Source organism: Siphateles boraxobius, unplaced genomic scaffold, assembly GCF_051911475.1.
Source record: "Siphateles boraxobius isolate OS27281-9 unplaced genomic scaffold, OSU_SipBor_1 18, whole genome shotgun sequence".
Classification (NCBI taxonomy): Eukaryota; Metazoa; Chordata; class Actinopteri; order Cypriniformes; family Leuciscidae; genus Siphateles; species Siphateles boraxobius.
In genome coordinates this window covers 6,300,880-6,322,906 of record NW_027508788.1, presented here as the reverse complement: position 1 = coordinate 6,322,906, position 22,027 = coordinate 6,300,880, and the positions used below count along the sequence as shown (strand labels likewise).

At 38.3% G+C, this 22,027-nt stretch overlaps 1 protein-coding gene across 3 annotated transcripts in view; it reads left to right on the top strand.

Annotated features, from left to right (window-relative positions):
• Positions 1–22,027, top strand: part of myo5b (myosin VB) — a 52,891-nt gene that overhangs the window by 1,797 nt on the left and 29,067 nt on the right. Inside the window, exons 1-4 of one of the 3 annotated variants that reach the window (XM_077233083.1) lie at positions 39–513; positions 15,700–15,810; positions 16,774–16,945; positions 21,251–21,395. In XM_077233083.1, coding sequence (XP_077089198.1) covers positions 487–513; positions 15,700–15,810; positions 16,774–16,945; positions 21,251–21,395 — 455 coding nt within the window. In that variant the 5' untranslated portion in view covers positions 39–486. Of the gene's footprint in view, positions 1–38; positions 514–15,699; positions 15,811–16,773; positions 16,946–21,250; positions 21,396–22,027 lie in introns of those variants that run through there. The other 2 variants (XM_077233085.1, XM_077233084.1) reach the window with 2 other exon arrangements.

Below are 22,027 nucleotides of genomic sequence, written 5' to 3'. Positions count from 1 at the left end.
ACACACTGAATTGTGCCATTGATCCATGATCCTCTGCCGCTGCGGTGCGGTTATGTCAGTCATGATCCAGAGTCCATGGAGACGTAAAGAAGGCAGGGCAGCAACTTCACTCCTGCTTTTTTGACAATTACATATTTATCACTTATTTAACCGATACCTTTAAGCCATTATTAGAAGTATGTGATAAGTCGCAGTCATTGTTTATTTTAACTTGTAATTTGTTCATGCGGAGGACGAAGGACGCTTTTCTAACTGAACTTCAATTATGGGGACAGACACCTGCCGTGATCAGGCGCGGCTAACGCGCTAACATTAGCCGTCAGAGGGAGTTCAAAAGTACAAACCAACACAACATGGAGTAGTGACAGGACACAAGAAAGCTGGATTATAAAGCTTAATGGGAATATCATCACATTCAAGCGGAAATTTTTTACCTTAGGTGTGCTGATGTGACTAGTTTAGGTGGGAGCTGCTGTATTTTGGATCATGTCTGTGACCGAACTCTACTCTAAGGTCAGTTGTTGTAACAGTTTAAGTTTTATTCCACCATTAAATAGATAAATAAGTAGTATAAAAATGTAATATGTCACAGATAGACAGTGAAATAATGTAATTTACTGTGTGAGATAGTAAACAACGCCTTCTTCAGTCTTGGATAGGGGCTTAAATCTTCGTTTAATGTAGCATGACTAGCTTGGAATCTTTTAATTAATCTAAAAACATCATAAAACCTCACAAAAGGTAATCTTCAACTATTTGACGCACTGTAGTTCTGCATAACTGCATTTTACTTCCTATAAAACACAGGGAAGTATCGCGGACAGGTGTGTTCCTGTTGGTTTCGGTCTAGTTTCGGCTTTCGCGGTGTCTCGAAACACACTGAGCTGCCTATCTAGACAGCACGTTTGTGCGCGTTCTAATGCGGCTTTGATGTCAAACAATGCTGTCTGCGAAGGCAGCTCACTGGGTATTGAGGCACAACCATGTGTTCATGACGAGTTCTTCCTCTTATTCTTTACTGGTGCATATATAAGACATTACGTGTATCTGTCAAAACCAGCATAATCAATACTGTAGATTTTATGTAGCTGCTGTTTATTGGATATTTCTCTTGTCTTGAAGACAGGATCCTTGTCCAGTTATAATGAACTTCATCCAATTGTAGATTACGTAATGTGCTGTTTGGAAATAATAGTATCATTAGTATGTGACAGTTGTTTGATGTCCCATTGTGTTCCTCATTTGGAGAATTTAAATCTGTAGTTTATTGTGCTTTTTTGACAATTGTAGATTTATTTGTAGGATTACCATACTAGTTATGGAAAACCTGGAAATATTAGTCATTTTTTGTCATGGAAATGTATAATTTTAGTAGTAGGCTAAATCAAATTTTCTAAGCTGTGTCTAGCTCTAAATATTTCATGATATAGAAATTTGATTTTTTTTATTATTAATAATAATTCTTTATTCAACTCTCATCACAACTGACTGGAAAAGTCATGGGAATTCAGCAGAAATTCATGTCTTGTCATTTCACAAATGTAATCAATTGATAGTTGTTTATTTTTTATTATTTTATCTACCTCTGGTAGAAATATTTCAAAGAAGGAATGCTAGCTGTAAATATGATATTATAAATTAGGGAAGACCTTGGTGTAGCCTCATGTTTATCATCACAATTTTAATGCTGCAGGTGACTCAGTCTTTCCAAGTTGTTTGGGCCTGTATGCAAATTTAATATTGTTTCTTTTCCTCCTGTCCTCAGCCTTTGGTGAACTGTTCAGTTAATCCCAATTCTTATAGTGTCACCCAAAGGGTGGATACATATTACACCAATTCACTCCCTTATTTTTGCCTTTATTTTCTTATCAGATATTTAACCTTTAGAGTATTCCACAGCTTTCAGGTTTTATTATTAGCTTTTGAGCTGTTATCTTAACGATCTCACGCAAAAGACCAAACCAGTGATGTCATCATAATCACCCTTCCCACGTGTATCACTTGGTTACACTAACAAGTATTGAATAGACAGACGTTTTAAGCAGTTTTTTTTTTTTGGCAGACCTCATTTTAAAGTCCCCATCACCTAATTAAACTTCATAATCTACTTTTTGATAATCTGTATGTAAAACCAGGGAGACAATCTACCATCTGGTTTTTTTCTTAGACCAACTACTTTTAAAGAGGCAGTGTATACAATATTATCATACATCTAAGAAACATAACATCTTATGGTGTTAAATATCTAATGAAATAAGAAGTTTTAGGCTAATGTATAAATGCTAGTGTCTACAAAAGTAACTTTTTGCAGATATAAAAATTTAAAGTCTGCATGAAACGGAAATGGTATTTTCCTCCCTATTGTGACGTATATCCAAATGAGTTTTGATATCATGGCGCCTTTAAAATGTCTTTCTCTGCTGGGAAAATGCACCAAATATATTGATGACTCATCCTGTGCTGGCTGTTAAAAAAGGACAATCGCTGATGTTTCCCAGTAGAAATACCTTACAAAATCTTACTTTTTGAATGAAAAATAATATTATAAATAATATTAAATTACGTTATTGTTTGATGCTCCCTGCTTTAAGTATGTTACTACTATGTAGCCTTTTGTTGGAGCTTTGTGACATTGTTTGGTTATTGTTCTCAGAAAGAGGATTAGTTTGGGGCACAATGCGGGGTGCGAAGTTTCGACCCCCCTCCTAAATGGGAGGTTTTGTTGAATTGACCCCAGCACAACCTAGATTTGATGGGGCTAATGTCTCATTTTGTCCATTCCAAATAGATTCTCTGAGTCTTTTCTTCTGCCGTGCTAGTTCAACAAAACCCCCTTTCTATTTTTTGTTTTGGTGTAATACATGGTCATCTCCTTGATTAAACCATGCGCTATAGTACGTCACTGTTGAGGTCTGTCAGTGCCTCTGGGCAGATAAACAAGTCATGTGCAGGTCCTGGGGGAATGTACCATTGGGCTGGATGTGCAACCACACTCCCTGCACTCATGGCTCGGTAAATGCCACTGCTAAGTTAACTGATGCAGAAACGAGAGTCTCTAGGATGACTGGGGATACAAATCTGAGAGAAGCACTTAAGATGTTTTATTGTAATGTTCATGCTCTTTTTTTTTTATGTAAGAAAATTGAGTACCGCTGTGAGTCCCTGTATAACTTTTAATCTAAATTACAGCAGGTTTTAAAGATGTGGATTATAACTAATTATTGTTTAACGTCCATTCAATGGCTCCATCAACACAGATCAAAGTAATATGATTAACCCAGTGATTATGGGTGTAGTAGGCTACAAACAAGGCTGGGTGATATTTCTTAAAGGGTTAGTTCTCCCAAAAATGAAAATTATGTCATTATTAGTTACTCATCTTCATGTCATTCCAAACATATAATATACATATGTGTAAACATAATAATTTGCAACAATGTCTTGTTTTAAATGGCTTAATTAAAAATAATTGATCCTATAAAATTATTGCAAACTGTCAAAAGTCCCAAAGAAAAACTAAATACTATTTTATATTTTATTCTAGAAATATTTAAAGGGTTAGTTCACCCAAAAATTCTGTCATTAATTCATGTCATTCCAAACCCGTAAGATTTTCATTTATCTTTGGGACACAAATGAAGATAGAAAGACATGATCGCTTTGTATTATGAACATATTGAATTTAGGCTTTTAATCATCAATGCACACATCAGATATGGTAAAGGGAAGTTCAAGTATGCTTGCTTGATGTGCGAGAACCAATGAGGTTTATTGTCGTGTGTTACGCAGCACGTTTGGACTTCCGCAAGAACCAATGAGATTCGTTCTCACGGTTCGAGCAAGTTCGGTTTAACTTATGTCATTCCAAACCTGTTAGACTTTCGTTCATCTTCGGGACAAAAAATATCTTTTTAATAAAATCTGAGAGATTTCTGTGCCGCCACACATCTACCACTTTGACACTTCAAAAATGTAATAAAGAGATCGCAAAACGAGTCCATATGAATCGAGTTGTTTATTCCAAATTTTCTGAAGAGACAGGATTGCTTTATATGATGAACAGATTAAAATTAGGCTTTTATTCACGTACGTACTCTAAAAATGCTGGGTTGTTTCAACCCATGTTTGGGTCAAATATGGACACACCCAACCACTGGGTTTAAAAAAAAAAAATTTTTTTTTAAAAAAAAAAACGAACTTGCTTGAACCGTGAGAACAAATCTAATTTATTCTTGCGGAAGCCCAAACGTGCTGCGTAACGAACGAGAATAAACCTCATTGGTTCTCGCACATCAAGCAAGCATACTTGAACTTCCCTTTACCATATCTGATGTGTGCATTGATGAATAAAAGCCTAAATTCAATATGTTCATAATACAAAGCGATCATGTCTTTCTATCTTCATTTGTGTTCCGAAGATAAATGAAAGTCTTATGTGTTTGGAATGACATGAATTAATGACAGAATTTTCATTTTTGGGTGAACTAACCCTTTAAATATTGCTAGAATAAAATATAAAATTGTATTTTTCTTTGGGACTTTTGACAGTTTGCTATAATTTTATAGGATCAATTATTTTTAAATAAGCCATTTAAAACAATAAGATATTGTTGAAAATTAGATTAAATCAAATAGTAAATGCACATTTATGATATTAAATGTGTTGTAAATGTGCAACATTATCTCTAAAATATATTTCAGTATATCTCACAATGCAATATAGCCTCCCAAATTGCATGTGTTTTTGTAATGAAATGGGAATTTTATACAGAATTGGGAAAATAGGGACAGCAAAACTTTATTTCAGTGCACCTGCCCTGGTCACTTTTCATTGATTTAGCAGGAAGTCTCGCGCTCACCTGTTAACCCCTACAGCCTGCCTCACTCTCTGGATGTCACACTCAGGTAGTGGTGTCAGATTTCACAGGGATTCAAGCAACCGGCCAGTCATTCCTGCACAGTGGTTAAGACAAAGATCACAGATGGAAAGGGAAAAAAGTGTGAGGCGTCCCCCAGGAAACACCTGATCTCTCCCTCTAGGACATTTTGTGAGTGTGCTGACAGTGATCAGGGTGTGGCTAGCAGAGACGCAGGGCTTTGTTCTAACCGTTTACCCTGTAGCCTAATGGGGAAAGTGTGCTGAATTAGTGAAACCTGAGACTTCCTGACATTGAGCTTTGCCCTGCAGAAATATACTAGGGGTGTAGGAATAGTTTATTAATTTATAATAGTTACAGCTGTATTTCATAAATGTGAATAAGTGTTATTAGATTATGATAGCTTCCCTTCAAGTAGTGACATCACAATTTGACAATGATTAATGCAAAAATCTGTTCCAATTGTGAACAATTCATTGGTGCACTCTATTCCAAAAAACAATTTTTTTTTCTTATTCTTTACTTAAAATATAATCATTTGCGATCATTTTGCATTGAATTTCCTTTTAAAATGACAAAATTTGGGGTCTGTAAGAATGAATGTTTTTTAAGAAGTCTCTTATTCTCACTGCATGAGGCTGCATTTATGTGATCAAAAATACAGTAAAAACAATTTAAAATAACTTCCATTTTAATATATTTTCAAAAGTATTTTATTTATTGAATTATGGGCCTGTGTGCATCATCATTACTCCAGTCTTCAGTGTCATATGATCCTTCAGAAATCATTCTGATATGCTAATCTGCCGCTCAATAAACATTTCTTATTATTATCAATGTTTAGAACCGTTGTGCTGCTTAATAATTAAAAAAAATTGCGATACATTCATTTTTCTTTTTTTTAAATTTGAAATATAAAATATATTCTTTTTTTAATTTGAAATGTAAGCCTTTTGTAACATAAATGTCTTTACTGTCTCTTTTGATCAATTTGCATGCATCCTTGATGAATAAAAGTATTCATTTATTTACAAAAAAGATCTTACTGACCCCAAATATTTGAACGGTAGTGTAAATACTGTTACATAATAAAGTAAAAATCCTGTTTTACTTAAAACACCACATTATGAAGTAGTTTTTTGAATTATGTTTCATTGTCAGACCCATTTTAATGGTGCATAGAGCTGCCGCAAACACTCATAGCTCAGTTAAACAGCTGACGTGGATTCAGGTCTTTTTGTCATGCAGCTCAGAGAAGCCATGAAAAACCAGTTGTGCAAGTCTTACACTTGTTTCTCACCAGCTCCCTCCCACCACAATGTTTTTTCCAGCCTTTATCTGTAGCCTTCATTACGGTGTCCTTCAAACTCAACAGATCAGGACACTAGGAGCCGATTCAGATCATGAAACAAAAGTCTCACACTTCCTCATAGACTTAAATTTTTGATCGCTTATTTCAATGTTTTATTATTTGTGTAAGTATAGAACATACACACTCATACATGATGCAGTTTGGCTACTTCTGTTGAGGCCCTTAACTGTGTGACAGTCATTCCTGTATCTTGGTAGCCAGGCTCCCGTCTTGTAAATAACCCTGACAAACTTGTAGCTGATAGTATCGACTTTGTGTCCCGGCTGTCTACTGAGAAGTTCCAGCTCATTACGGTTGCTGGAAATGCATTGGTACAATTAGCAGAGGAGTGAGTCTCACACGATGACAGGAGGACATTGCTCAGGTGTGGAATGGTATGCATGCTAAATGCTGGGACTTGTCTCTCTAGTCTGGTTAATCGTTTCCCTTCTTGGCCTTTGTTAGAGATTCCGTCACTGCTTCTTCATGCAGTATCAGCTTTCATGGTTCAAAGATCAGACCTGTTTTAACTGATAGATTTTTCTGTTTAAGCTTCGTCATGAATGCTTTGAATTTGTGTTCTGAATGTTCGTGAGAAATCCAAAATGAGTGTTAACAATATGGAGTTTAAAAGAAAGAGAATTGTCTCTCTATTAGATGTACAAAAATGCCAAAAAAACAAATCAAATCGCTTGAGGTTACATTTCGATTAATCGTGCAGCCCTATTTGGCATAAGTCGACTTGCGTAGACTGTCTGCCGGGAGCTAGTTTTTTTAATTTGTAAAGTTTTAGATATGGATATTTTTCTTACACAAACACATCACTTCATTTCTGAAGGCCTTTATTATCCCCCGGAGCCTTGTAAAGTACTTTTATGAGTTTTTGGGGTTCAAAATATCAACACCTATTCACTGCCATTATAAAGCTTGGATTGGAAGAGCCAGGACATTTTTTAATATAAATCTGATTGTGTTCGTCTGAAAGGAGAAAGTCATATACACCTAGGATGGCTTTAGGGTGTGTAAATCATTGGGTAATTTAAATTTTTGGGTGAACTGTCCTTTTAAATGTTATTAAATGCAAATTAAATTATAATCAACATCAGATGAACCGTGAACATTCGAATGGGTCATTAAATTATTGAAATATTGACTTAAACTCTTAGCGGGTATCTCAAGTAACTATTGTATGCCTAAGTGGTTCTAAGTTTGGGAACCCCTGATTAAGTGTACATTTTGAAGAAGAAAAAAAGTGTATTTTTTATGTTTTGTTTTTTGTGCAGACAGTGAGAGTAAATGGTATCCAATTTAGTTTGGAAGCCCATAAATCTTCTCTTTCGAGTTGAAATTTTCAGAACCTTTTCCCGATTCTTGGCCATCTCATACATTCTGTAGAAATCCTGTCACTTCAGTGCATTCATTTTCCAAGCCAGTTTTTCTGGACTCACAGGAAATAGTTGATAAGCAAGATGCTCAGTCAACTGGTGTTGATTAATCCCTGTGAAAACAGCCGAGCATAACTGAGCCCTTCATAGGTGCCGTATAATATTTTTACATTTAATTCAAATTTGGACTGATCAGCATCACCCATGCACAGTAGCTAACTAATAAAGGGTATCCTAACAGAAATGTAACCTCATGTAACCTCGTTCTTTTGTGTCTGAGTGCTTTTTAAAAATGGGACATGATCAGTGCTGGGGCACAAAGTGACATTAATTAGTGTAAATTAATTAATCGAGTATGAAAGGGGACAATGTTTCTCCCCACCAAAAAATAGAGGTAGGACCAAATAGACTCTCTTGTTTAGCTGGACTGGACCTCTACTGATCCTATAGTGCGGTTGTTTATGTTGTCATTTGGTAATGAGGCATTTGATCATTCCTTAAATTCTTAAATGTAGAATTAAGCCTCAGTTTATTGTACCACATACCATGTGCTTTTGTTTTTCAAGCATCACTAACAGTAATTTAATATCTGAAACCATAAAGTAGTGAGAGTCAATGTTTTTTCAAAGGTTTAGATTAGGTATGCAATAGGCCTATGCAGTATCTCACAAAAGTGAGTACACCCCTCACATTTCAGAAAACATTTGAGTATATCTTCTCAAGGGACATTACTATAGAAATGAAATTTGGATATATTTTAGAGTAGTCAATATGCTGCTTTTAAGCAGTATATATTTACGGTCCTCTGAAAATAACTCAACATACAGCCATTACTGTCAAAATAGCTGGCAACAAAAGTGAGTACAGTACACCCTAAGTGACCATGTCCAAAGTGTCAATATTTTGTGTGAGCACCATTGTTTTGTAGCACTGCCTTAATCCTCCTATGCATGGGAGCGCTGAGATGAGAGCTGCACAGGTTGTTGCTGGGATCCTCTTCCACTCCTCCATATTGATGGATGTTAGACAAATGGCACTTCTACACCTTCCGCTTGAGGACGCCCCACAGGTGCTCAATAGGGTTCAGGTCTGGAGACATACTTGGCCACTCCATCACCTTCACCTTCTGTTTCCTTAGCAAGGCAGTTGACATCTTGGTGGTGTGTTTGGGGTCGTTATGCCGTTCGGCACAGTTTCTGAAGGGAGGGCATCATGTTCTGCTTCAGAATGTCACAGTACATATTGGAATCCATGTTTCCCTCAATGAAGCTCAGCTCTCCAGTACCAGCAGCACTCATGCAGCCCCAGACCATGATGCTACCACCACCATGCTTGACTGAAGGCGAGGACAATTTTCTTGGTATTTCTTACCAGAGCGTCGCCACACATGCTGGACACCATATGAGCCAAACAAGTTTATCTTAGTCTCATGAGACCACAGGACATGGTTCCAGTAATTCATGCTCTTGGACAGGTTGCTTTCAGCAAACTGTTTGCAGGCTTTCTTGTGAGCCAGCTTCAGAAGAGGCTTCCTTCTGGGATGACAGCCATTCAAACCAACTTGTTGCAGTGTGAGGCGTATGATCTGAGCACTGACAAGCTGACCTGCGCAGAACTCATGCGTCTGTTTTTTTAAACCCAGCTTCTGCACCTGACGCACAGCACGAAAACTCAACTTCTTTGATTGACCCTTGCGAGACCTGTTCCAAGTGGAACCCGTCTTGGAAAACCTCTGTATGACCCTGACCTATACTATAACTCAGTTTCAGGGTGTTACCAATCTTCTTATAGCCTAGGCCATCTTTGCGGAGAGCAACAATTCTAATTCTCAAGTCCTTAGAGAGTTATTTGCCATGAGATGTCATGTTGAAAATCCAGTAGTCAGTATGAGAGAATTGTACTCAAAGAACAAATTGTAACTGCTCTAATACAAGATACACAAATTTGTATGGTCCTGTCAAGCAGACAAAAACATGAAAATGATGAATTGGACATGTGGTATAGTTAAACGACGTACAGCCATTATCACTTAGGGTTTTCTCACTTTTGTTGCCAGCTATTTTGACAATAATGGCTGTATGTTGAGTTATTTTCAGAGGACAGTAAATATATACTGCTATACAAGCAGCACATTGACTACTCTAAAATATATCCAAGTTTCATTTCTATAGTATTGTCCCTTGAGAAGATACACTAAAATGTTTGCTGAAATGTGAAGGGGTGTACTCAGTTTTGTGAGATACTGTATATATTATTCTATAAATGTAATCCCACATTCTGCCCAATGTTGTATGTACAAATTAAAGGCTTTGTAAACAAATAGTGAATGTATCTGTGCAAAAAAAAGGAAACTGCACTATTCTAAAACTGTTTTAATATTTTGTTTACAAGTCTTCACTGTCCAATAAGTGCAACCCTTTAACTGTGGTTATTGCTTGACAACATAGAAAGCACCCAGGCCACCTGTGACGATACTCCGTTGTCAAGGTAGACTCCCAGGTTTTGTCATCAGAAAATGATTTACAAACCAAATACGTAGCTAGATTGATCTCGCACAGCACAATTTGCATGTGGCCTACTCGACTGAAACACTTCTATATTAGGGCAACTATGGACCTATTTGAGGTCAAAGCATCATATTTCAGTTAATTCATTTCTCTTTCTGTACACACGCCCATCTCTGAAGTTCCTCTACCGTGTGTACCTAAAGCTTTTAAAAGACTAGTTTGCCCAGAAATGGATCTTTCATTTAGTTCTCATTTTGTTACAGACCTGTATTTCTCTTTTGTCTGTGGAACACAATCAGTCATGAATGTCAGAATGTCCAAGCGACTCTTTTTTCATAGAAGAGAATGGTGACCATGATTGCCAAAGCAATATTTTCAGTGAATAGCACACATTTCTGGCTGTCCTATGACTTTGTACAATTTGGTATAGCACACAAGACACATGTACAACTTTTTTGTACTTTTTGGAGCCCATGGTCGCTATTCACTTTAATTGTATTAAAGAAACGGCATAAAAAGTCTTTAAAACATCATTGTTTCTGTTTCACGCTATATGAGTTTGGAATGATGTAAGCAATAATTTTTCAGGTGAACTGTGACTTTAAATATGTAAAGTCTGTTAAATCAAGAGTGATTCCCAAACAAGTTTCCTTTAGCTTGTAGCTTCAATAAACGACAGAGGTGATGCAAGACTTCATGGAATGAGGTGCATTTGTTTATCACACCTGCTTCAGATTCCTCGAACTTCTGTTCCTGAAATGCCAGTGATGTGCAACGTGTGTGCTTTTGAGTATTCTTAAATGGACAGGTTTATAGGCTTCTTCTATTGAATATGTTCATATGACAGTTAAAACAGGTTTGTTTTGATCTGGTATAGGCAATTGTAGATTGCTCATTTAGCTAACCCAGCAGTTTTAAGATGTTTTTTCTTTGCACAAAAGTTTATGGGTAGTTTCCAGGCTTTAGATTAAATCCAATTACAAATCACAATCACAAACGACAGACTGTTATTCAGTATTTAGATCCTGTTCAGTTTTGTAGAGTTTTGATTTTTATGAAGGCAGCTAGACTCGTACTGTACTTTAGCACCAGTGTGATATTTTTTGATAAGATTAAAAACCATATTTCCGAGTATTTGTGCAACTTTTGTGCAACTTTTGTGCATACTCATCTGTGCTAGAGGGCACACATGAGACCATCATTACGAGCCAGAGTGGCTAAACCAAACGTTGTTTTGGTTTTAAAAGAGTAGGCCTTCAAATATTTTTTTTGTCATTATTATTGTCTTTTTAATCTTTGAAATGTATTTTATCATTATACACTACTGCTCAAGTTTGGGGGCAGTAAGATATTTTAAAGGTTTTTAAAATTATTCTTATACTTGCCAAGGCTGCATTTATTTGATCAAATACAGTAAAGAAAAAAAAAAACAGTAAAAATTCGACATATTATTACAATTAAAACATAACTGTTTTCTATTTTAAAATATAATTTATTACTATGATGGAAAACTACACAGTAATCCCTCTAAAACCACATAGTGTCAAATGATCCCTCAGAAATCATTCTAATTTGCTGATGTGTTGCTCAAGAAATATTTCTTATTATTACCAATGTTCATAACAGTTGTGCAGCATAATATTTTTTGAAGAAAAGGTAATCCATTTTTTAAATGCGTTCAAAAGAACAGCATTTATTTGAAATGGAAATCTTTTGTAACATAAGAAATGTATTTTGATCAATTTCATTTACCCTTGCTGCATTTTCTTTTCTCTGAAAAATTTTTTTGTAAAGACCCCAAACTTTTGAACAGTAGTGTATCTTTGTCAAGTACTTGTCAAGTGCTAATGCTGCTCCGTTATAAATGCTACTTGTTTTAAAATTATATAATGTATTAAATTCATACATTTTTAAGAGGTTGTCAAAATTATCTTTCTGTCCTATAAATTGCTCTCTAAATTATAAATGCCACTGTCTAGCAATGGCAGGTAGCAAATTGTGACTTGTTGGTTGCTAACATTGGACCTTTGAGAGGAAGTCTTGCTTGTTTTCCACTTCATGAAAATTATGCAGAGGGCTCCATTAAAAAGTTTCAATTGAGTCTGTGCTATCAGCCCTTGTTGTTATCATCAAGCTTCTTGCGTCTCTTGAGCCTTATTTTGTTCTGTATCTGTGCACAGCCGGAGCGCTACACTGAAACATTAAAAGACTGTGTGATGTAACAGACGGCAAAGCCAGACAAGACCTCTGCTGTTCGATCTAAATCTATTGTTTCCGCTGTGTCTTGGTGAATCTCATTCTTAGCTCTTAGTTTTTCTTTTATTTCAACCTGAGGCACAACACAGCAGTCTGAGTTCAGTACGTCCCGTCATTTCACTCAGCTTGGTTAAAGTACGTCCCCATTGTGTCAGATCAGATCAGTTGAGCCCAAACTCTAGAGCTGGGTATATGCTGCGAATTTATTTATATTTTATTTCAGATTTTTGTCAGATTTTTTTTCTTTTCTTTTTTCTGATTGATAGATCTTAGAACTTAGATCGTAGATCTTAGATCATAGACATAGATCATAGATCTTAGCTCATAGATCATTGATCATATATTGATAGATCATAGATCTTAGATCATAGATTGATAGATCAATAGATTTTCTTTTCTTTTTGTTTTTTATAGGCATTCGATCAAGCTGCAGGTGTGACCTGTAGAAGTTTAGCCTTTGCTGGTTATCATATCTTTGTTTAAAGTAGGTGTGACCACAAGTACACTGTTCAAGAAGAACAAGAATCATCCCATTGCCTCCTTTCCCCACATTCGATGTGGACATTCAATTCATTGTTGCACATAGGTTACTCACTTGCTCACTAACTAACTCCATATGAAACCGTCATATGAGTAATATCAGAAACAGCACGCTCAAAGTCAGCACCCGATCCATTCATATCTTTAAATCATCCTGCAGTATCGCTCACTCCGCCTAGGATTGAAAATGCTGTTGTCAGCTGGGAAGGCTCTGATAAGGAGCGACTTCTATGGAGACTGCAAAGTTCAGCCTTTAAGTTAAGAGGTGTACCCGGACTGAGGTGTCCTTCCTTAGAACTGTATGCAATTCATAGTTTTTAAGTGACATCATCACACATATCACATACTGTAGGAACATTCACCTGGAGGGCAAAATGAGGCTTTCCTCCATTCCCCACCAGTCATTTTTACCAAGTTTGTGCTAATTTGGTAAGTCAGTTATATTAAAAGACCAAATTCAATATACATATTATTGATGATGCATTCTATGTTATTCATTAAGCGTTTTTCCATAGAGAACCATCATAAATAAAATGCTTAACCATTTAGGCTAGTGTACTACGTTCATGTTCTGGGCTCACCTAGACTCCTGTTATAAGGTGTACACTGAATTTGATCTTTTAATATCACCGGTTTAGTTCATTGAAGGCAATTTATGTTTTTTTTTTTTTTAAATATCCCTTTGCTTTTGGTGATTAAAATACTGCAAAAGGTGGAGTATGGATTATACTTGCACAAAACTTGCATGTTGGTAACTTATCTTTATCAGATCTGATCAGATCAGATATGGTTCAGCTAAATGGTGACAGAATTTTCAGTTTTGGGTGACACTGAGGACTTTACAGCAGTGTTTGACTAGTTTTCTGCTTAATTTGAGAGCATGATTTAATATTTAAGAATCTGTTAAGGCTGATCATGCACAGTTGTGGTGGATTTAGTGACTGAATGTGCTTCTAATAAACTTGTGGCTCTTTAAGCGGCTTATACCCACTGAGTTTCTTTTGTGGATTTTTTTGAAGGTCGAAAGCCGTGTTCTTTACACAGACGAATGCACACAGATCGCCAGCGGAAGCTGACTTCTAACTGCCTTCAGGATTGATAACAGCTCACTCTCATTAAAGAGTGATTGATAAGCCTTCAATTGGCGTTCAGTTTATCACTAACACACAAACATTGAGGCATTGTGCATCACTTGGGGCAGAAGACACAATGGTTCATCATGGTATCTTATTTTTCTTTGATTCATGAATCTCTCTTTCTTTTTTTTATAGGCCTAGGTAGGGTAGGCAATTTGTTTTCTAAACACTTTTTGTTTTACTGGTTGAAACTCTCTTCACATTCTGATAGCAATCAATAGAAATGGTCTAAATATGAAAATATGTACTTATATATTTCCATTCCTCCACGCAGACATCACACGTCATCAGTTCGTTCTGTAAGACAATGCAAAGTTGTAGACTGGCAGTCACCGAGCGCCACACAGTAGCCAGTATAGTTCCTCCTGAACCAAAACAACAAGCTTATGCTGCGTTCACACCATGTCGTAACCATAATTACGAGATGGCAACCCATGTTGTTCTACCCTGAGTTCACGTCCTCAGACTCGGATTTATGCGTTTCTATGTTTCTATGCCGAAATGAATCTGCAGCAGTCAGGTGGTACAGCTAGAGCTTTGTAAGTTGTTTCATTCATCGTTATTGTAATGTTATGTGCTTTGAGACATGAGGTAATTTAATGCCATCTCTCATCTTGCGACGCTTTGCAGAATTTGCTGAATATGTTCATGTCTTCATGTGTTTTGAAGGAGGCGTGGCTTAGGGGATGCTCTAAAGGGAGGGTTGGATCTTGTACTTTCAAAGCTAGCTTGCTATTGCTAGCCTGTCGGAAATTACCTACCCTACCTTTAATATCTTGGCTAAACCTCAATGCTAACTGGATGAGAATCCATTTCCAATAGTCCTCTGCTGGTTAACCCAGACCTCTCTCTGGGTCATGATGGATGAAAAATTATCCAGCTAGGCTATTACTGTAACTCTAAGACTAAAGGATAAAAACTACTTTAGTACGTCCAGTAGATGTTTCAAACATATCAGGCTGTTCACACTGCTTTTAACCCCGGGTTATCGTCATTCTAAACCCCGTTTTTATCCCTGGAAAAGAAAAAATTCATATTTGTAGTTTAGCACAGCTTTTTACCCGGGGTTAAGAAGCCCTGCTCCAGAGCTCCAGAATGTTTGCAGTGTGAAACGATGCTGCGTTAGAATGTTACGGCTAAACGCTTGGCAACAGACACCCAATTTCGTAACGTGCATTAATTTGCTTTGGATAGCCAAGGAAATACTACACATTGTATAAAAAGTAGTTTCAGCTTTTTAGGGGGAAAATGTCAAATTGCGATAGAAAACAACAATTGGAGTGAAGAATAATTTGAAGATGCGCAATGCTAGAGCCTTTATGTAAACATTTGCATGCACCATTTGTCCAATCAATGACACTGACACTGCAAATAGGGATGTTAACCCCAGATATAGTGATGTACAGTTTGAAATGTCAGTTTATGAATTCCCAGGATTAATTAACCCCGGGTAAATTATGAGCAGTGCTAAACCCAAGGTTAACTATTTCAAGTGTGAAAAGCCATATACTGTCTATGGGTTGTTGTCCTCATGGATAAGTGAAACCATGATTGTGGTGTATGTTTAGATTATGTTTAATATGTTATGTCTTGTTTGATATTTGTCTTGATTTTATTTAAACAATTTTTTTAATCTGTGTTTTTCAGTACACCCGGGTTTGGATCCCTGACCCAGATGAGGTCTGGAGGTCCGCTGAAATCGTCAAGGATTATAAGGAGGGAGACTCAGTGCTTCACCTCAAATTAGAAGATGAATCGGTGAGCATACACCCTCCCCCTCTTTCACTTAATAATATATTTATACTGTAATGTGATTTTTATTAGGGAGTCTTATGGTTCACACTGCAGATTAATTAGAATTGCTTTCCAAACCCAATCTTCAAGACTTAATTTACAGATCTGCTATTAGACTCAGACTTCTTTATTAATACTAGTGGGGTAACAGATACAGGCATATATTCTGTTGCCAAAATATTCATAATATTCAAATATGAATTATATATATATATATATATATATATATATATATATACACACAGACACACACACACACACACACACACACACACAGACACACACACACACACACACAGACACACGTTAAAGGAATTTGACAATTTGACCTTCATATAACAAATAGAAAAATGCACCCATAGTTTATGAAATTGGTGGGAATTTGTTTTTAAATAAAGAAAACTGGGAAAAAAATCATATTTATGCTGCCTGTCTGGACAAAGCCTAAGAGTTTCATTCAGTTAAAACTGGATTAATTAGTGATTTTAAGCAGACCGAACCATGCTGGGTTTAAAATCTCAGTCGTGACACAGCAGTTGTGAACTAAACCAGATCAAACTAGATCTTAATGTTTTCTGCATTAGTTTGGGTTTCACAGCACTGAGGAAAGTGTGTCGTATGAATCATTGATCATGTTTTGGTGTGTAAGAACTGCAGGCCCTTAGAGGGGAGTTTGTACGCCATATTCCCATGTGTATTATCAAAAAAAACTATGTTCGGGAAACCTGAATAAACCAGTAGATGAAATAAAGATCAGCATGACTTATTGAAGCTCTTGTGTCTTTAATGCATTACAAACACTCTCAGTCTGCCAAAAGATACTTTTTGACTATTGAAGCCTTCAAAGTTATTTCACATTGTGATTTGAATCCAATCAATTTCTAATCTACTGTTTCTGCTTAATGTCATTGCTGTCTCTATTCCTAGACGTTAGACTATTCAATTGGTCCCAAAGACAATCCTCTTCCATTTCTTCGGAATCCTGATATTCTGGTAGGAGAGAATGACCTCACTGCTCTCAGCTACCTCCACGAGCCTGCTGTGCTCCACAACCTCAAGGTCCGCTTCCTCGAGTCCAATCACATTTACACTTACTGTGGTAAGTCGTGTTTGTATGTGTTTTGAAGAGAATGTTTCTGATTTAATGTAGTGATGAGCAGATAGATACATTACAATGCATCATTTATTTATATAGTTTTGATATTTTTTAAATTAATTTTTTTTCTAGCGTTTTTATAAATTTTATAAGCCATCCTTGTCTCTATATATTGACTTCCCTCATTTTGTCATGATTCTGCCCTCGTGTCCTTGATTTTCTCTTGTCTTGAGGCAGGATCATGACAGAATCATGTTTTGTGTGCAAGCACATGGTCTTGTTTTGAGTTGTCTCTTTACGTTACCCCGCCCCCTTGTTATCCTCGTCTCGTCATTATTGTCTAGTCAGCTTCACCTGTCTTTGTCATTAGTGTCTCCCTATTTTATCCCCTTGTGTTTGCTGTCTTGTGTCGGTTCATTGCCAAACGTTACTTGTGAGTATCCTGTGAAAGTCTTGTCATTGAAGGTCTAGTCATTGTTAGTATCTCTCGAAGTGTTGTTTGTTTTCTAGTATTTTGTCAGTGTCGTTGTCTAGTTAGTCACCCAAGTCCTGTCTTGTTTTGCCCCCTCGTGGGCTTTGTTTTCCCCTTTTTGTCTTCAATAAATTGTGTGAAGAGCTTTCAGTCTGCTTTTGGGTTCGTCAATCTGCATCCACGTAACAGAATGAACCGACCATCAAAGAACCCAGCAGACAGTATGTCCTTCCAATCGGAGTTCCGGGAGCGATGCTGGTCGTCCACACCAACCAACGGTGAACGGGTCATTTGCCCTATCCCGTCCCAGGGTGAGCAGATCATGAGGGATTATGCCCGTCTATGGGATCTCTTTTCCCGGGAGGATCTGCAGGCCTCTTCCACAGGCTCTCCACCCTCTGCTAGTCTGCCGGTGATCCCGGAGGGTCGTGTTATAGGCGTCGCGACGCTTGGGGACCAGGCTGGCTCCCTCACGACTCCTGGCACTTCATCTACCCCCTTCAGTCTTCGTGGAAAACGAGGAAGACGGCTGTCGTGGGAGTCGGCGTCAGAGTCCTCCTCCGCAGAGTTGGCTGTACCTGCGGTGGTTTCCGCTGAGCTTCCCCAACCCGTCTCAGCTCCGGCGTTGGTCTCTGCTTCGCGACCTAGGAGAAAGAGGAGGAAGAGGGGAGCCTCCCGTTCTTCGCCCGCTGCAGTCACAGAGCCCGCTGCAGTCACAGATCCCGCTGCAGTCACAGAGCCCGCTGCAGTCACAGAGCCCGCTGCAGTCACAGAGCCCGCTGCAGTCACAGAGCCCGCTGCAGTCACAGAGCCCGCTGCAGTCACAGAGCCCGCTGCAGTCACGGAGCCCGCTGCAGTCACGGAGCCCGCTGCAGTCACGGAGCCCGCTGCAGTCACGGAGCCCGCTGCAGTCACGGAGCCCGCTGCAGTCACGGAGCCCGCTGCAGTCACGGAGCCCGCTGCAGTCACGGAGCCCGCTGCAGTCACGGAGCCCGCTGCAGTCACGGAGCCCGCTGCAGTCACGGAGCCCGCTGCAGTCACGGAGCCCGCTGCAGTCACGGAGCCCGCTGCAGTCACAGAGCCCGCTGCAGTCACAGAGCCCGCTGCAGTCACAGAGCCCGCTGCAGTCACAGAGCCCGCTGCAGTCACAGAGCCCGCTGCAGTCACAGAGCCCGCTGCAGTCACAGAGCCCGCTGCAGTCACAGAGCCCGCTGCAGTCACAGAGCCCGCTGCAGTCACAGAGCCCGCTGCAGACAGCGCTTCTTCCGAGTCCGATTTGAGCGCTTCATCCGAGTCTGTTTTCATGTGTGCCGAGTCTGATTCAGTGAGTTCTTTTCCCGCTCCACAGCCGTCTGCTACGTCCCCTGTTATGTGTCCTGTTCCTTTTCCCGCTGTTTCCCCAGTCAGAAGTCTTGTCTCGCCACCCTCAGCTTCCCCTGTCGTGATTCCCTCTCCGTCGTCCACTGTTCCTCCTGTCCCTAATTAACCCCGGACTGTTTCCTCCAAGACTCCTCATGTGTCCCGATCCAAACCTGCCCGGATTCCTCGCCCTAAGCCCTCAGCCCGTTTTCCGAAGACCCCCAGCACACCCATCCACCCTGGACCTCCCCCCATGAACTCTGTGTTTCCTCCGCCACCTCTTCCTTGTTTGTTATTTTTATTGTTGCATCCTAACCCTGTTGTTGTGTTTTCGTGTTTGCCGTTACTGTTATTTGTCATGTTTTGTTGGTTTGTGTCAATGTCTCAGTCTGTCATGTCCCGTGTTTGATGTCCCCTTGAGGAGCGTCTGGTAGCCGCTCCTTAAGGTGGGGGTTCTGTCATGATTCTGCCCTCGTGTCCTTGATTTTCTCTTGTCTTGAGGCAGGATCATGACAGAATCATGTTTTGTGTGCAAGCACATGGTCTTGTTTTGAACCATGTGCTTGTGTTGTCTCGTTACGTTACCCCGCACCCTTGTTATCCTCGTCTCGTCATTATTGTCTAGTCAGCTTCACCTGTCTTTGTCATTAGTGTCTCCCTATTTTATCCCCTTGTGTTTGCTGTCTTGTGTCGGTTCATTGCCAAACGTTACTTGTGAGTATCCTGTGAAAGTCTTGTCATTGAAGGTCTAGTCATTGTTAGTATCTCTCGAAGTGTATTTTGTCAGTGTCGTTGTCTAGTTAGTCACCCAAGTCCTGTCTTGTTTTGCCCCCTCGTGGGCTTTGTTTTCCCCTTTTTGTCTTCAATAAATTGTGTGAAGAGCTTTCAGTCTGCTTTTGGGTTCGTCAATCTGCATCCACGTAACACATTTTTTAATTATTAAGATATTAGATTATTAAAGGGGTCCTATTATGCCCTTTTACAAAGTCTTGATTTTGTTTATGGGGTGTAGTAGAATAGGCTTTCATGCTTGACTGTTCAAAAACACATTATTTTTGACACAGACTTAGCATAAATATATATTGCGGAGCAAAGAGGACACTGACAATGAGCTAACATACAAGACAGAGCAGCCTACTTTTGGTATGAAATAAAGTCTCATCTTTCAAATTTTTATAATTATTATGAAATTCAAACAATAAATACTGTTTTGTGGTGCTTTAATGGGTAGGCCTCAGTTCAAGCAGCACATGAACTGATAATCTCTTCTAGTTATAGCACGAATTAAACATGAATGAAAATCAGAACTGCAAAAAGAAATCAATACACACCATTTTTAAAGTTCAAGTCCACTGACTTTAATCTACTAACTGGTTTGGTTTGTTTGAGTCCGAGTTCGAATACCCCAACTCTAGTGTTTGTTTTTTGTAATTTACTTATACATTTTAGATACAAAGTTATACACAATTTAATCGTGATACTTGTCGGAAATCTATGGTAATTTGGAGTGGACTTTGAGCTTTGTAACCTTGCAGATCTTTTTTATGCTCAAACAGCAACATTACACACTAAACAATAAACTAAAGTTGAAAATTTGAAAAGCATAATAGGACCCCTTTAAGATAATAACATTTAAGTGACTTCAAATTACATGTTTAAATACCAAACTCCTTCAGTTGTTATTCTAACCTCACAGATGTTGAATGTATGACTATACAGAGTTTTACCCCAATTTTGATTGTAGGGAAGCTGTAAATGTTGTAATTAGGTTTCCAAGGTCAACAGGCTTTACTGGAGAGTAACAAGGACGGTGTCTAGTCTAAACTCTTCACGTTTAGTGTTTCTGTTAGTAACTCTGTCCCTATGACAACATACCCATGTTAATAGGTTGTGGAATTTTGGTAATGCCTTTTATTTGTGGGTGTGTTTATTTCCACTGAAAAGCTGTTTCGGAGAATTAGAAACATTATGCAATGTATGTTTGAACCCGAACCCTGGATGACGTGTGCTGTCAGACAATCAAGAAGAGTGTATCTGCTGTTTATAATACACCTACAGTCTGACATGTTCAACGGTCTAACCGATATTTGTGGTCTTCTCAAAAGACCGTCCAGCTCTTGTTTGTCTTGTTTTATAGTTGCTGTGCTTTGTAATGACTGAATGATTCCCATTGTCGTCACAACAATGCCCATTGACTCATAACTACTCTTTTATGTTTTATGTCTTTTATCTTCCTTTTCACTTTCACAGACGTGTCTGTTTTGTGTTCTCTCTTTTAGACTGACACATCACGCATTAACGTCATTTTGCTTGCTGCGACTTCATTCGATTATTGATGTCACATAATATTTATAGTCATGAACAAATATTTAAACATTTATCTGTATCATCATGATTTTGTCTGATTTAAATAATGCGATTCTGTGTATTAACTGTGCACAGTTGTAGGTGTAAACCTGGTGTAAATCTCTCCTCAGGGATTGTTCTGGTGGCCATCAACCCGTACGAGCAACTGCAGATCTATGGAGAAGAAGTCATCAATGCGTACAGCGGACAGAATATGGGGGACATGGACCCTCATATATTTGCTGTTGCAGAGGAAGCGTACAAACAGATGGCCAGGTTTGTGCTTGTTATTCATAATCTTATAAGATGACAAGCTTATTAAGTTTATTTGTTCAAGGTGCTATTAAATGGTTTCAGTCGTTTTGCTAAATTTCATTGTAATAAATTTAACCCACCCCATCCTAACTTTAGAACACTAGTATACTATTACATGCAAAATAGTATTATAAATATGATAATACTGCACCTGTTATTTTAGTAGGTATTATTTTATTTGTAATACTTCTCTTTATTTAGAGAACTCTTTTTAGTAAAAGCGACCCTGGATTACTATCATCTCATCTTATGATTTTTATGTGACTATCTGTGATTATTAAGCATTTCTCAAGAGTTTAATAAGTTATTTGCATCAAATAAATGATGAATCTTTTGGTTCAGCCCTGTTGTTTTGTAATAAAGAGCTCAGGTTTCAGAACTGTGATTTTCACTGGCCGTAAACAGGAAATGACAGCACGCGCTTTGAAAGCTGTGAGTAATCTGAAAGTTCCACTCGATTTAATAATGGATAGAGTGGGCAGATAATCACAGTGCACGCAGCATCATTCTTCGAACCTTTGTATTTACATGTTTTTTTGTTGTTGCTTGAAACAAAAGACAAAACCATTTGCACATCAGGTTTAAGCTTGAGC